The following is a 16613-nucleotide window of genomic DNA, read 5'->3' as shown; positions in this document are numbered from 1 at the left end:
ATAATAAACATAAAAGGTAAAAAAAAAAAATAAACTCTAAATTTTGAAAAAAATGTCAACTTTTTCTGTATTTAAAAACAAAACTAGACCAAATTTTAATAAAGCCGCATTTAAATATCCAAGGCAAAATGAAACAATCTAACCTAAACAGGTTCCACTTAGGCTTTAGGTCAAGTTATTGGCTTGACCGTGACCATGGAGGAAGATGTAACCAAGTGACTTTAAACCAGCACTTTGTGTGTCTCGAGTAGAATGGATCCAGTAGACACAGCACTGCAGGGAAACTTGAGCTGTTTTCAGCAATCCCCTCCACATGGATGGGTTGGTTTGGCTCTTCTAAAACTATTATTTTTTATAGACGCCTACACGACACTTTGCTGGCAGAATGCAGCTGTGCCCAGTGAGGGGATCCATCAGTGGAAAAACCACTGCCATTGAGCACGAAGCTACACCCTGTGCAGCTTTCGTGTGTGGTGAGAGTGAAGAAACCACGTGAATATTAGCAGAATTAACATCGACGGGTACTTCTTTTGAGGAAGGGGAGCTGAGCGCGTCTCCAGCCCCACAGCGACAGGGGGAGCTCTGTGTGGGCTGTTTCATCACCCCGGAAAGCCGTGTGGCCTCGGACACGCATCACTTCTAACCCCAGGCTCCTGGCCCCGGAGCTCAGGAGCCAGAAATGCCAAGGTGCGGGGCCCCGTGGAACCTCCGGCTGGGCCTTTCCACCTGCCGGTCAGTCTGTTCCGCCAGCAAGGTGTGAAGAGCACGTTGTCTCCAGGAAGATCGGCCTTCAGTCCCGGAGACTGAACCGCTGGCCTGAACGTTCTCGCCGCAGGACGAAACGCCACCTGTTACGTTCCAGCGGCTGAGACAGGTGTCCAAAGATGCCTGTTATCCCTTTACGTGGGTTTGCAGAAGGAGGCTGGGTTTGGAAAGGAAAGAGAAGCAGCAGTGAGTGCGTGTGTGTTGTGTGCTCCCCGAGGGCTGGTGTTGGCCCGTGTCACCCAACTCCCCACCCCGGGGCGTTCATACGGATCCATCCGCTATCGACACACAGTTTACATAACCCCTTTTTCTTTCAATTTTCAGTGGTGCCGCGGAGGCCAGTGTGTGAAGTACGGTGACGAAGGCCCCAAGCCCACCCACGGCCACTGGTCGGACTGGTCGCCCTGGTCCCCTTGCTCCAGGACCTGCGGGGGAGGGGTGTCTCACAGGGACCGGCTCTGCACAAACCCCAGGTGGGCGCCTCACCTCCCCACTCCCCACCTGCCATCTCTGCTGTGAACCTTCTAGGCAGCATGTGCACGTGGACGTGAGTGCGGTGAAAGCAATCCTGTGTTTCCCATATTACGGTAAAAGAATGCAAGGCCAGAAAGCCGTTTAAGGAGCTCCCGCTGTGGCTCAGCGGGAATGAACCTGACTAGTATCCATGAGGATGGGGGTTTGATCCCTGGCCCTGCGCAGCGGGTTAAGGGTCTGAGGTTGCCTTGAGCTGAGGTGTAGGTCATAGATGCGACTTGAATCCCATGTTGCTGTGGCTGTGGTGTAGGCCAGCAGCTGTAGCTCTGATTCAACCCCTAGCCTGGGAACCTCCATATGCTGTGGGTACAGCCAAGAAACAAAGAAGAAAAGGGAGAGAGAGAGAGAGAAAGAGAAAGGAAAGAAGGAAGGAAGCAAGCCCTAAAGCATTTCTTGTACAACGATGTCTTTTTGATATAACTTAACTATCCAACCACAGCAAAAGTAGCAGACCTGGCCGTGATATTCAGGGACTGGATTTGTACCAAGTTTACTTGAAATGCCAAGGTTCTGCCTAAAAGAAGGAAATAATTTAAAAAAGTATAGAGAATACAAACAAGGAAGAATCAATAAGAACAATTTTTTTCATGTGGAAAAACCAAAAATCATGGCTTTTCATCAGATGTATATATCTTCACAGACATGGTTTCATCATGTCTTCTTTGGAGATAAGGATGCTAAAAGCAGTCACCATGCAGTGGAGAGGATTCTTTTAATCCTCCTTTATCACCTTTATCTGTTTAACTTTGTCAAGACACAAGTAGAGTGATTCACTTCAGTCCTGTCTTTAACGCATGAGACCACATCGGGTGCTCTCGTCCTGGTGTGTCCATGAGACTTTGAGGGCATGAGAGGGGGGTTTGCTGTCCCTTCCACACAGTGGAAGCTGACCACTTGTCTGTCCCCATCCGGTGTCCTGGCTGTGTCGCAAACAAGCTGGGAATGGAGAGACGTCTCCATCTGGAGAGGAAGTGGTTGAATTTCCATCTTAGTTCTGGCTTCCATCAGCTGCTCCCCCTTAGCCGACTCCCCTTTATAGCATCCAGAGAACAGCAGTGCTCAGCCTGCCTCCTGCAGAGAGATGCGCAAAAACTCGCAAACTCAGATTCCCAGGTTCCCACCTGTTCTTCCAAATAACACCTATATCGTTAATATGTAAGAAAGTGCCAGAGACTTCTTAGAACTGCACTTTGCTTACTGGGTGACGGTATCTGGGCATCACCTGGTCCCTCTCTCCAAGAAGCCTCATTTCAAGGGAGGGCTAAGTCGCCCTGGAGAGGTACGGTTTCTAACGGTGCAGTGTACATTCCAGTCCATCGCATGGAGGGAAGTTTTGCGTGGGCTCCACGCGGACGCTGAAGCTTTGCAACAGTCAGAAATGTCCCCGCGACAGCGTTGACTTCCGTGCGGTGCAGTGCGCCGAGTACAATAGCAAACGGTTCCGAGGATGGCGCTACAAGTGGAAACCGTACACCCACGTGGAAGGTAAATCTCAAATCCCGCGAGCCGGCGATAGCCTGTACCTCGTTGTCTTTGCTCTTGAAAGAACTGCATGGTGGCTAGTGTGGGTCCAGAGAGACCCGATATTGCTCTGCGAGGCCAAGGTCGCGAATTCTTTTTTGGTTGTTAGTTTGATTCTGCCCGCCTCAAGGCCGCTGGCATCTTATCTAAACCTGACCAGCTGTGTGCTCAGAAAAAAGCCAGCGAGACAGCTTGTGCCTGTGCACAAGACCATAACATCTTCAAAGAAGTGATAAAACGCTCAACTAAATGATTTCTTGATAATGAAACTATTCTTTTTTAATTACAAATCACGGTAGCCAGTGGTGATATGGCTATGAGCATGCCACCCACTGGACACTTAAAACTGCCAGAAAATGAAAGAAAGATGCCCATGTCTTTTGGAACATCAGATAACATACTGTATTTGAAAGGTTTGATCTACAACTTATAAACCACGAAGTTTATTTGTACTGTATGTAAGATTTCACTCTCCAGCTGGGGAGACATATGTATTATCCTTATGATTACAAATAGCTTGCATTTGGTGGCTCCACAAGTACAATGTAGGAATAAATTCAAAGAACACAGTATCATCTCATTCTTTGAAATGAGAATATTGCCCAGCAAACACTTGAGAAATACGTAAGTGGGGCCATTTCACCTGGCATTTTCTCTCATTGCCCCAATATAGATACATATAATATTTTCATGGTGAGAGGTGTATGAAATTAGAAAACTCTGGAGGCACAAGTTTAGCCATTTTACACAAAGCCTTTTCTGGGTTGGGTTTTTATTCCTAAACCCAGAAAATTAAGCCAGTGAGAAACAAATAGGAGAAAAGTGGACAAAGCATTTTGAAAAACCAGTGACAAAAAATAAGTGTGCTTTTCCTGACTTTGCTAGTTTTCAGCAAATAAATTCATTAATCATGGAAAAGCGGATATTAAATTTGATTCTTAGACTTGTTCTGTTGGGTCTCTTATCCTGCACAATAAAGAAAATATTTGTCGGTGCGTCTTGGGCCCGTGAAAACCCCTAAGGAAGACAGAGTTTTATTGTCAGCTGTTCCATTCTTTACCAAGAAGAGAACGGAGGAACAAAACTTTCTGCAAAAGTTTTATATTAGCCACATAAATCATGAATCCTTGAAAGGGATTACTGGAGCGGAAGTGAACTTGACCTGCCAGTTTTAAGTGTATAGTGAGACCTGTATTCTCCCTGCATCAGTCTTTTTTGACAATCCATTATATTTATGAAAAAACAATGCTTTCTGGAGTCTTCCATCCAAGAGTCTTCCCTTTTTAGATTTAAAAAATAGTATGCATTTCTAGTAACTGCACTAGCTATCAAGGAATCTTGTGATTATGTAATCATCATATTAATGTGTTATTTGGAAGAATTTTGTGTATTGCTGCAAAATGGTAGTGACTTTTTGCCTTTCTATAAAGAATAGTTTTATACTAGTGAAATAGTTGTAGTTCAAGTCAACAAATGTTTATTGAATGCCTACTATGTGCCAACAGCTACGTACAGAACAAGGACCAATAAAGGACACAGTAGAGTAAAAATTAGTAGTGAAGCTTTTAAAACATGATCAAAAATTGAAGGGGAAAAGCCAAGCCTAAAGAGACAATTTTTTTAAAAAATGTCTGTGCAATGTATTATTTTGTGGGAATGATTTTATGGGCAAAAAAGAAAAAAAAAGTCTAAAATTTAGAGCAAAAAAATGATCAGAGCTTAAGTATCTCTCTTATTTGTGTTTGTGTGTGTATTTCTTTTTAAGATCAGGACTTATGCAAACTCTACTGTATCGCAGAAGGATTTGATTTCTTCTTTTCTTTGTCAAATAAAGTCAAAGATGGGACTCCATGCTCGGAGGATAGCCGTAATGTTTGTATAGATGGGATATGTGAGGTAATAATGATCGTTCATTCGTTCAACAAACATCTCCCGACAGTCCGCTTTGTGCCAGGCCTCCTGCCAGGGGCTAGAGAGACCAGACCTTTGAAATACCCCCTTTCCCCCCGAGTCACAGCCCAGGGGGCAGAAAGCTAGGTGGACGCACATGTAGACACGCGGTGGCCTGGGACCATGGGGGGTGCGTGCGGAGCCCAGGGAGAGAGAGCGCCTGCTGCTTTCTTAGATGTGGACCTGGGAGGTTTGCAGGGCTCCTGGGGCGGCAGCCAGCTCCGAAAGCAGGTGTCGGAGGAGGGTGTGGGGCAGAGCGGGGAGGGGAACCCAGAGATACAGGAAACCTCGGGCTGCTAGGAACCGGATCAGGGGTCAGAGTACCGGGGGCAGGCGGGGCTGGGGGACGCCGAGGGGGGTGACGGAGGGCTGCCGCTCTCAAAGGGCCTTTTTCTGCCAGCACGAGGAGTTGGGGTTTTATCCTCCTGTCCCCGTGGAAGGCGCTGGAGTTGGGGAGGAGCTGGGTCACAGGATGAGACCGCAGGAGCGGGGCGGTGGCATCAGAGTAACTGAAGACAGGGACGGCCGAGAGCAGAGGGCACTTTGCATCTCTCGTGGGGTCTCCGCAGGATCGGCCGCCTCACTTCTGTTGGCCGGGGACTGAGGACTGGGGCTGCAAAGGGTGGGCGGCTGGCTGGGCGCACACGAAGCCCTGAGCTGGTCGCCTTGCCCAGAAGTGAGACATTTATTGTCGGCAAGGGGAGGGTGTTACATGCAGTGATAAATGGCTTACTCAGCTTGTTCTTCAGTGGAGTCCAAAGACCTGGCCCCAGGCCTGATGTCCTCCAAGGTGAACGGCCTTGACCGCAGTAAAGCTGCGACATCCGCTGAGATCCTCCGTGTAATCGTCTCAGTGCAGGAAGATTAGACGGAAGGGCAGACACTTGCAGATCTCTTAGCTTTCAGATGCTCAAATCTCCACCCACTGTGCCTGCTCACTGGTGGGTGTGTTAAATACATCACTGTTCTACGCATTCTCAGTGACACAGTGTCGCAGTCCCTCACCTGTACTTCTGAAATTCAAAGACCTGTGCAGGGGAACGTGCACTTGGCTGACCTGAACCTACTTGGTGGCGAAACTGCCTGGAGTTGCCGTGAGACTGTCAGCTGTGTTTGTCCCGCTCAGTGTGGAGACAGGTGCATTTTAGAAACACCACTGCTGCCCAGGTCCTGCTGGGACTCTCAATGCTATTGCGAATTACCTTCCTACGATCCAAAAAAACACTGAGTTCTGAGATGCATCTGGCCCGAGGATTTCAAACAAGGGCTCGTGGACTCCAGGCACTTCATTCCCGAGGGGATTTTTCCCTATCAACCCCGCATTCTTTGTTAGGGGAGGTAAACCTAGCCAGTGCCACTGAAATTAGAAAGAGCTGCTAAAATTCTAAGACCGTCCCCGGATGCGCCCTTGACCTAAGTCACTGCTGGGAACGATCCCCTGTGGCCGGTGCTCCTTCTCTGCCTCTGCCCAGGGTGATTCCAAAGCACGAGGGGCATCTAGTGGGCCCTCGTGGGGCCGCACGGCTTGTCATCTTGTGCTGAGCGCTTTCCGTGGGTCTGAATGTCACAACCCGAGAAACTCAGGGCTCACGCTAGGACAGTCCTGCAGCCATGCCAATGAGGACAGCTCGTTGGCCACGCGAAGGTCTCCTCCTTTGGATGGAAGTGTAGAATTCCAGCCTCACAGGGCACATACTGGGTATCCAATAAACATTTGTTACCTCGCCTATGTTGGTGAAACTGTCCAGACCCTGGGAGGAGGTTCGTGACGTCGCTCCTGTTGTCTTTTCTTGCATGAATGACACGTGACCTGGTGGGTGCCGCAGAGGGTGGGATGTGACAACGTCCTGGGATCCGACGCCGTGGAGGACTCCTGTGGTGTGTGCCGAGGGAATAACTCCAGCTGCACGATGCACAAGGGCCTCTACGCCAAGCAGCATCGCACCAACCGTGAGTCCGCCACCCGCGCTGCCCGCAGGGCTGGGCAGATTGAAATGCATCTGCTTGGTGGGAAGGCCGGACGGGGGTGTCGTGGAAACAGCAGGCGAGCCTCAGAGCCCTACCCGGACTCCTGGCCTGCTTTGCTTCTCAGACCTCCTGTTGTGATGGGAAGGGGTTGCTAGGTTATTTCAATGAAAATGATTCTTAGAAACAGGGAGCATTACAATCGCTCTGCTCCAATTTTTTAAGTCATTTGTAGGACTCAGGGACCTTGACTGCCAAACCAGATCTCCAGGTTCCAAATTCTGATTCTCAGGGTTTGGTGCTGGGGAACCAGAGGTCCTTAGGGATTCGCCTTGGCCCTCCTGGATGAAGCGCCTCATTCTGCTCCCCCATTTCCTTGCTCCAGAGTATTATCAGGTTGTCTCCATCCCTGCTGGAGCCCGGAGCATTCGCATCTACGAAGTGAACGTATCTACCTCCTATATTTCTGTACGAAATACTCTCAAAAAATACTACCTGAACGGACACTGGATGGTGGACTGGCCCGGCCGGTACAAGTTTTCAGGAAGCTCCTTCAACTACAGGCGGTCCTACAAGGAGCCCGAGACTTTGACCTCCCCTGGACCGACCAACGAGACGCTCATCGTGGAGGTAGACGCCCGCCTCTGGGTTTAGGGCTTAGGTTTGGGGTCTGGGGGTGTGTTTGCAGGTTCAAGGCTGTCGGCGTAACTTTGCACATACAGAAAAATTGTTTGTGGTTAGATAGTGTCTCAGCATCAAGACTAATCAATACGCAGACTGAATGGGCGGTGGACTTATTTTGATCATCTTTCATTACTAGGTGATGATGAGATTTGGTTTTGGTTTTGGTTTTGGTCTTTTAGGGCCGCACCCACAGCATATGGAGGTTCCCAGGTTAGGGGTTGAATCGGAGCTGCAGCCACCAGCCTATACCACAGCCACAGCAACACGGGGTCTGAGCCACCTCTGAGACCTACACCATAGCTCACCGCAGCACTGGATCCTTAACCCACTCAGCGAGGCCAGGGATCAAACCCCTGTCCTTGTGGATGCTAGTTGGGTTCGTGAACCGCTGAGCCATGGCGGGAACTCCGAGGTTTGTAATTACACGTCTCATGCAGCTCCCGTTTTTGCATCATTACCAGTCACCTTTGACCAGAGTCTGCTTCTCTCCTGTGAGCTCTGCGGCCGTGAGAAGCAGCCACTGTGGGTGGCTGTGTCTGTGCAGTTGGGGTGGCATCAGCGTTCCTCTGGGTCCTGTGGAAATGGGAGATGAGAACCCCTCACAGGGGCCCAGGGCCTGGCAGGTGGCCACACACTCCCCTCCCACGCCTGTGTCCTACCAGAGGCTGCAGAGGCTCATGAGAGCCAGTCGGGCATCTTGCGACAATGTAATTTGTCCCCGTGGGACTGGGCAAATGGAGACAATAGGCAGCAGACATGCTAATTCCTTACTTTTGATATTTCTGTGCACATTTAAAGGACAGACTTAGTTAAAAAATTGCCCTCTCAGCCCACACCTAGGAGTGCAGGTGTCAGAACCAGCCAGATGCCCGCCACCCGCTCTCCAGGCCTCGCAGCCCCACCCCGTCGTCCTCGTATCTTCTCGGGAGCTGCCTCTTCTCCACGTGTCCACCTCCACCCCCGTCCTGGCCTTGAGCTTCCTCCTCCGCCCCTCTGTAAACGTATGCACCCTGAATTCTTGCCTTGGTTATTTCTCTCTCAGCATCTTAGGCTTTAGCTTTAATACTCATGGAGAAAGAGAGAGAGATGGGTCAGGGCTGAAAGTGATCCAGGCTTATTGGGAACTGTTTCTGAAACAATTAGGGTCACAGAGCCTCAGGGCGTCCGTCAGGCGACGGAGTGGCACAACGGCCGTGCAGTGCAGCCACCTGTCCGGGGCTCACACCTGTCCACAGCATCTTCCCGACTAGACTGGAGCTGTGTTGCCAAGGAGGGACCGTGGTGCCGGGGAGTCAGGGAAGGCCCGGTGACTTTATCCACTGGGACCTCACACCAAGGACCAGCGAGGGCTCCAAGGCTCAGAGATGGGTTTTCCATCAACAGGCTAACAATGAGGTTTCAATAAAAAAAATAACCTCTCGCCAAGCTCGGGATGGGACTCTGTTTGGAGGAAAAAGGGAACTGGTCCATGTGGCTGGGTTTCCAGCTCGGAGGTGACGAGTCCAAATGCAATTCCGTGTGCGCAGTGTGAGCACAGGATGCTCACCTGTCAGATCGTCTGTACTGGTGAGAGATCTTCTGCAGCTGCGAAGTTCGTGTCAGTAGGCAAAAGGCACCTGCACAGGAGGAAGGACTCAGACTTAGCTGTGATGCTGCACGGATGAGACCCACTTAGCTGTTTTGGGGTGTTCGGAGCCTGCTAGGACATGTGAAGGCGCCTTTTAGGTATTGCTTTCTGATTTGCTCTGATGGAGGGGACCGGTGGGGCTCCCTTGAAAACACCAAGGGAGGAGTTCCCCTCGTGGTGCGGTGATTAACAAATCCGACTAGGAACCATGAGGTTGCGAGTCCGATCCCTGGCCTTGCTCAGTGGGTTAAAGATACGGCGTTGCTGTGAGCTGTGGTGTAGGTTGCAGACGCGGCTCGGATCCCGCGTTGCTGTGACTCTGGTGTAGGCCAGTGGCTACAGCTCCGATTCAACCCCTAGCCTGGGAACCTCGATATGCCACGGGAGTGGCCTGAGAAAAAGGCAAAAAGACAAAACAAACAAACAAAAACACACTGAGGGAAAGAAGCAAAGGCTCTTGTTCCGTTGAAGGCTAGGGAGGGAACACGAAATGGAAGGCAAAAGAGACAAGCGTCTATATGTTTTTGTACATGTCCTTGAGTCTAGTTTATTTCCATTTAGAAAGTGAATGTAAATTTTGAAGGGTGGACCGTGCTTATTTTATCATCATAATCTCTGTTGCTAATACTCATGTTTCAAGTAGTTTAAAACAAATAAACACATTAGCTTCTATGTACTGGATCCACTTGGGCTCGTTTCACTTCTCCCTTTTCCGATTTTGTAGCTGCTGTTCCAGGGGAGGAACCCCGGCATTGCCTGGGAATACTCGGTGCCGAGGCTGGGGAGTGAGAAGAAGCTCCGTGCCCAGCCCAGCTACACATGGGCCACCATCCGCTCGGAGTGCTCCGTCTCCTGCGGAGGGGGTAGGTCACTTCCCACAGCTCTCCTGGTGATGGGCTCGGGGCGGGGGGCACCTTCAGGCCATGGGGCACACTCACCTGGTCTTCACCACATTTCCCTGGTCCTCATCACCCTGGACCAGTCCTCATCACACTACCCTCATCCCCATCGCTCTGCCCTGGCCCCCACCGCTCCACCCTGGTCCCCATCACTCTTCTCTGGTCCCCACCACTCCGCCCTGGTCCTCATCACCCTGGACAGGTTCTCATCACTTTGCCCTGGCCCCCATCGCTCCGCCCTGGCCCCCATCGCTCCGCCCTGGCCCCCATCGCTCTGCCCTGGTCCCCACCGCTCCGCCCTGGTCCCCACCGCTCCGCCCTGGTCCCCATCGCTCTGCCTTGGTCCCCATCCCTCTGCCCTGGCCCCCATCGCTCTGCCAAAGTTCTCATCAGGTCCATCTGGGAAGCCCAGGGCTTCTACCCGCAGGGGCCGTAGTCTTTCCAGAGGCAGCGTAGAGAGCAGTGCTGCAGAAGGTCACTTGAAAGCCTGAGCTACCCTCTCTCATTCACCTGTGTAAGCATGTGATCTTAAGGAGGTGGTTTAGTGAACGGACGTCTGCTTTTCATCGAGTTGAAGATTTCTGAAGGGTTATTTTGTTATTAGTGATTATCCCAATGAGCATCGTTCAAATTATTATGTGTTTCATGTTGATGATGAGAAATAGAAACTTCATGGAAACTATAGTGATATAAAGTGATGGGTATCAAATGGTCTTGTTCAAAAAATTTATTGGACAGAAATTTGCTCTAAGGTCATAAATTTAAATTCATTCAGAAAGTATAAGAATTTTATGAAAGTCGCTGTGAAAATGACAAGAGACCTGTCAAAAAGAAGAATTTCGTATGATAATAGACAGCTTTGTCATCTTACTACCAGGAGAATTTTAAGCCTATAACTAAATTGATGGAGCTAGTTCACTAGAGGAATACTTTTAGCTTGAGCCAGTAAGAACTATCTGGTAAAGGGTGGAATCCTTGCAAATTTAGAAACAGAATACTAAGTTCTGTCTGATATTTTAAAAATAGGCAAGTTTCGAGTTCCCGTTGTGGCACAGCAGAAACAAATCCGACTAGGATCCATGAGGTTTTGGGTTTGCTCCCTGGCCTTACTCAGGGGGTTAAGGATCTGGTGTTGCCATGAGCTGTGGCGTAGGTCGCAGATGCAGCTCAGATCTGGCATTGCTGTTGCTCTGGCATGGACTGGCGGCTACAGCTCCGATTAACCCCTGGCCTGGGAACCTCCATATGCCGCAGATGCAGCCCTAAAAAAGACCAAAAAAAAAAAAAAGGGCAGGTTTCCATATGGATGAATAGATTTCAGCTTTGTGTATTCCAGGCTTTAGTAGTTAAGAAATTAGTTTAGACAGCATATGTAGTTAAGTAACAGCCAGTGATATACACATGAACCTTGCGCAAAGTAAGGATATAACAGGTGCATAAGGAAGACAGAAAGTGACTCGAGGCCTTTTTAATAGTTGCTCTAAGTAAATAAGACGTAGAAAATGAAGGCAAAGATGTAGAAAAAAAATCTGAAAAGTGAACTCTGTGTACTCAGCACATGTTAACCCCTCCCATTATAAACTAAGAATAAAACATTTAAATCATATTTAAATGCCGACAGTAAGCGCTTTCTAAGGAAAAATAAAATCCCCATCTGCACAGGCGGAGAGCAGGTAAATGGCTCTAACGGCGGCTGAGAAGCCTGTGGGCATCCTGCCTGGTGACGGGCACCCGTGAGCTGTCCTTTGAGGCCACTCGGCAACAAAGTAGAACAGAACCACGCTCGTGGGCACCTCGGCCTGGGACCTGGGAAAATTCATCTCTCATCCTTGCTATTTCCCTCCCCGTCTTGTAACCATCCCCTCGGCCTCCATGGCCCACACTGGGCCTGCTGGGTTTTAGCTGTGCCTGCTTAGGATGATCCAATAATGTTGGATGGAAATAACCATTAAATCATAAAGCCCTCCAGGAATGCCCATGATGGCTCAGTGGTATGAATTCAGCTAGTATCCATGAGGACTCAGGTGCGACCCCTGGCCTCGCTCAGTGCGTTAAGGACCCGGCATTGCCCTGCGCTGTGGTGTAGGTCGCAGATGCGGCTTGGATCCCACATTGCTGTGGCTGAGGTGTAGACCAGCAACTCCAGCTCCGATTCGACCCCTAGCCTGGGAGCTTCCATATGCCGCCGGTGCAGCCCTAAAAGGACAAAAAAAAAAAAGGTAGTAATGAATTACAAACCTCTGATTTGCCTCTGCATTGGAAAGGCTTCTTCAGACGTGGCTCGTAGTGGTGTTTATTCTCTCCAGCGTACATCACGCAGTGTCTGGGGACAATGTCCTTTCAAGTGGCAATATTTATCCCAGTCGCAGAGATCTTCAGACAGACAAATCTTAAAACTGCCTCGTAAATCAAGTTCCCCTAATACTTTTCCAGGAACGCCCTCATCACCGTCTATAGATATTTCTATCTGCAGACTTAAACTTTAAAATCGTTTAGTGGTTCGGTTTAGAACATGGGACAAAATTATACATTAACAGCCCAGCCCTTGCTTTGCTGATATGAAACCATTCCTTCATTCATTCAGTCATTCACTGTTGGGTCAGAAGATGTTTGTGGGTTTCAATCTGAGCCTCAAACTTCTTTAAACCACGTGGGGCAAATATAGGAACCTTTGCTTAACTCCCTGTGTCTCTGGACTGGATGATGAAAGAAGTCATTGGTACTTTATAGGAAAAAGCCTTGAGGAGTTCCCGTTGTGGCTCAGTGGGTTAAGGGCCCACTCCGCTTTCCTGGAGTCGTCCTCCGTCCTCCACGTTCAGGGTCCTTCAGTGCACAAGCGTCGGTGTCTGTCATTTGCTTGAGAGATGGAGCACGCGTCTCAAGAAAACACATGCTCTGTTTCTGGAGTATTTTCCAGTTTTCTGTGTCATTTTGCTTAACTGATTAGTTTCTCTTCCTTTGCAAAAGGAGGGAAGGCTTACAGCAACAGCTGGAATTCATTCTCTCATTAGAGTTACTGCAAACCTCGAGATCGCAATCTTTGCGACGGAATATTCCTCATCCAGAGACTTTGGCAACATAGGAAGATTTGAAAATGATTCCCCAAGAGCTGGCCAGAGCTGGTTTCTGTAAAAAGAGCAAGACTGAGCCTGAGCACATCACTTATTTTACTCAGCACCTTCCACGGCCGGGGGTCAGCGTTGGGCTCTTCCCGGTTAAAGGATTATTCTCTCTGCCTCTCTACTTCACTCTCGGAATCTTATATGCATCTCCTGTCGTATCTATTACTATGGATCATTTTAGATGGGCCAGCTTCATTTCTAACATTCCTGGGAACTGTGTGCTTTTTCTTTCTGACGCACAGTTGAGAAATTGCTTGACAGATGTGCTCTCACTCGTAGACATGGTACCTGAGTCTTTGTAAATGTTCAGCTCGATGGCTGGGGAGGCCTCGTTCCCAGGAAACGCATCAGAAAACATAATTATCTAAAACCTACTGTAAAATTGAACCGGGAAACCCTAAATATGAGTGGGATGAGTGGGCCTGTGGCTATCTGCATCTTTCTTTATTTTCCCAGCCTCTTTAGATGCAAGAAAACAAAGAAACATTTAAGGGCTTCGCTTCTCTATTATTTTTTTTATTGGGAAGTTAATTGTAAATTAAAATCTCTAGCATCCCTACCACCGACCAACCGCTTTGAATTCCAAATTCATCAGCCCTCAGCGCATTGCTGAGTTTTTAGATCCCTGACCATTTCAACGTGGGATAAAGCACAGTGCCTCGTGTCCCCGGGCGGCGTCCCCGTGAAACTCTTGCTTTGGGGAAACGCTCTGACTTGACCTGCCATCCAGAGCCGGGAGCGTTTCCCCATCCTCAGATCCGTAGAAATTACCTCCCAACCTGCTCAGGGTCTACTTCGATGCCCGGGGGGCTTCCTCCTGGGATGGCGACGTCTGCCGTCTCCTCTTATGTCGCTAAGGACCCCCTACAGTTAAGAGAATGGCCATGTCGATTTTAATAGTCTAGGATTTGGGCACCGGTGGTCTACCCAGCGAGCCCCTGCCTTGCAACGTTTCATGCATGCATCCATGTGGGTCAGTGATAGAGGGCGGACACCTGCAGCCTGAGAAGCCCAGCCTGTGGGCCCAGCCCAAGGCTGGTAAGAATGCTGACCCGATGCCCTTCCTTGGCTTCAGCACGTCATTCTCATCTGACTTAACCTCGGTGGAAAGGCACTGAAACATCCAGTGCATTTCTCCTTGGGAAAATGCAGAGATGGAGGCCAGTGGCAAAGGTATGAGTGAAAGGACACCTTTTGTGTGGGCTCCCAAGTCAGTCTGTCCACGGACCCTCCAGGGGAAAGAATCGTACCACGCGTCCTCACAGCTCATCCTTCCAACACCTGGATTCTTTTCCCCTTTCTTTGCTTCGATTCTTTTCTGCCCCGGTTTCATTTCTTTTTTTTTTTTTTTTTAAATCTTTTCTTTTCTTTTTTTTTTTTTTTTTTGTCTTTTTGCCATTTCTTGGGCCGCTCCTGTGGCATATGGAGGTTCCCAGGCTAGGGGTCCAATCGGAGCTGTAGCTGCCAGCCTACACCACAGCCACAGCAACGTGGGATCCGAGCCGCGTCTGCGACCTATACCACAGCTCACGGCAACGCCGGATGGTTAACCCATTGAGCAAGGGCAAGGATCGAACCTGCAACCTCATGGTTCCTAGTCAGATTCGTTAACCACTGCGCCACGCCGGGAACTCCTAAATCTTTTCTTTTCTTTTTTTTTTTTTTTTTTTTTTTTTTGCGGTTTCATTTCTATAAGCTTTCCCAGTGTCCCGAACATGTCCCGGGTCTGAGGAAGGGCTTTTCGTCAGCCAGTGTCCCCTGCACCTCTAGGGAGCCTTTGCTGTGCTCTGCTCACCAGCAGTCAGCCCTCGGGGGTCTTCGCAGCACGCAGCAGGCTGTGGTCCCCGCCACTCCAAAGCAGCATCCCTCTCTCGCTCCTAGCCTGGATTTGCCTCCACGGCCCTGTTGTACCTGGTGTGTGTGCACGTCGCCGCGTCCTCTCTCTGGGTTGGGTTCTGGGACAGTGCTGGGATGGTCTGGGGTAGCGGTTGGTTGGCGAAGTTTGCTGTTTGTTATTAGCTGCCATGTCCTCAGTGTGTGGCACATCCCGGGGACTGAGTGTGTATTTGTTGGATGGATGAATGCGGGATCTCAACCACTTTGGGATTTGTGAATATGCAAAAGTCTACATACAGAAATGGTCTGCCCGCTGTCACCCTCCATGGTGGCTTCCCCGGGGCTGCCTTGTGCCTCGAGGCCTTCTGCTCCTGGATGTGTGGCGGGGAGCAGCCCCTGAAAGGGGCTTCCATGGCTCAAAATTCAAGTTCCTCGCCTCCCGCCTTCCCCTCGCTCCCATCAAAACAGAGCTTGAGAAGTGGTCCCCAGGATGTGAGAGTTCTGAAACAGAAAAATGTTCTGAATCCCTTTCCTTCTCAAACAAAACTCGAACAAGAGGTTACAGTGTCCACACGCGCATGTTAGGTTGGCTAGAAAGTCCAGGCCAGAAGGCGACCCATCATGCCAGGGCTAGAACAGGCAAGGTGGGGTCTGGCCCAGAGGGTCAGGGATCGTGTCCTGGCCCCGTCTCTTTCAGACTTGTGACCTTAGGAGCTCTTTAAGTCTTTCATGCCTCGGTGAGCCTGTCTGCAAAGTGGGGATGATAAAGTCATCAGCAGGGTTCCGTGAAGGATGCGCAACTGCCCACCACCCTGAAGGCCTAACGCTTAGTCTGGCCAAGTGAATGTCAGCTTCTCTTCTTTTCTGTTGATGTTAGAGCTTTTGCTTCAGAAACTGGACCGTTTAGGTTACTAAACTCTTAAAGCCAGAGGGGAGTAAAATGACACTGTTCTCGTGGCTCCAGGCAGGGGTGACGAACCCCTTTCTCGCTGTTTTGGATTGTGTGCAGCTGTCTTCAAGATCACGTGTGCTTTTGCACACTCACGTGTGCACTTGGAGAGGTGCATGCGGCATGTCTGTGCATGTCTGTGCCCACAGGGTGTGCAGGCTTGTAGCCACATGGAATTCGGACAAAGCATGATGGCCCTTCTCCACCAGGATGTGGCAATGGCCAGTGGCAAGGACTCAGGCGCAGCTCAGGAGCAGTGGAGGGAAGCCTGCATCCTGGAAGCACATCAGGGGAGCTGCAGTGTGGGTAGCAGGTGAATCCGCTTCCCTCACGCAGCATTTAAAGAGGACGGGGCAGCGGTCCTGTAAGGATCCCACAGCCTCATGGATGGAGGGCGCCTTTCCTGGGCAGACTCAGTCACCACGTGGAGTGCAGACCCAGCCAGGGTGTGACAGGGCAGCCTGTGGTCCTGTCCCCTTCAGTAGCCCAGGCCTCCTGACCTGGCAGAGCCTTTGCCCCAAGTTGAGGGCCCCAGATTGTTATCTTTTGTTTTTTTAGGGCCACACCCAAGACATATGCAAGTTCCCAGGCTAGGGGTCGAATTAGAGCTACAGCCGTCGGCCTACACCACAGCCACAGCAACACCAGATCTGAGCTGCGTCTGCAGCCTACGCCACAGCTTGTGGCAACACCAGATCCTTAACCCACTGAGCGAGGCCAAGGATGGAACCTGCATCCTCATGGATGCCAGTGGGGTTCTT

General features: G+C 50.0%; 1 protein-coding gene across 6 annotated transcripts in view; it reads left to right on the top strand.

Moving 5' to 3' along the window:
- Nucleotides 1-16613, top strand: part of ADAMTS16 (ADAM metallopeptidase with thrombospondin type 1 motif 16) — a 162724-nt gene that overhangs the window by 92038 nt on the left and 54073 nt on the right. For 4 of the 6 annotated variants that reach the window (XM_085001652.1, XM_085001654.1, XM_085001651.1 and 1 more), the window contains 6 exons: nucleotides 1090-1238; nucleotides 2612-2784; nucleotides 4586-4716; nucleotides 6597-6720; nucleotides 7121-7365; nucleotides 9771-9909. In XM_085001652.1, coding sequence (XP_084857778.1) covers nucleotides 1090-1238; nucleotides 2612-2784; nucleotides 4586-4716; nucleotides 6597-6720; nucleotides 7121-7365; nucleotides 9771-9909 — 961 coding nt within the window. The remainder of the gene's footprint in view (nucleotides 1-1089; nucleotides 1239-2611; nucleotides 2785-4585; nucleotides 4717-6596; nucleotides 6721-7120; nucleotides 7366-9770; nucleotides 9910-16613) is intronic. The other 2 variants (XR_014830766.1, XR_014830765.1) reach the window with 1 other exon arrangement.

This window comes from Sus scrofa, chromosome 16, assembly GCF_054392235.1.
Source record: "Sus scrofa isolate SSC_HxYL_T2T_F1_AM1 chromosome 16, Sscrofa_HxYL_maternal_Yorkshire_Landrace_v2.0, whole genome shotgun sequence".
NCBI lineage: Eukaryota > Metazoa > Chordata > Mammalia > Artiodactyla > Suidae > Sus > Sus scrofa.
Note: the sequence above shows the minus strand (reverse complement) of the source record. Positions and strands in the feature narration are given on the sequence as shown.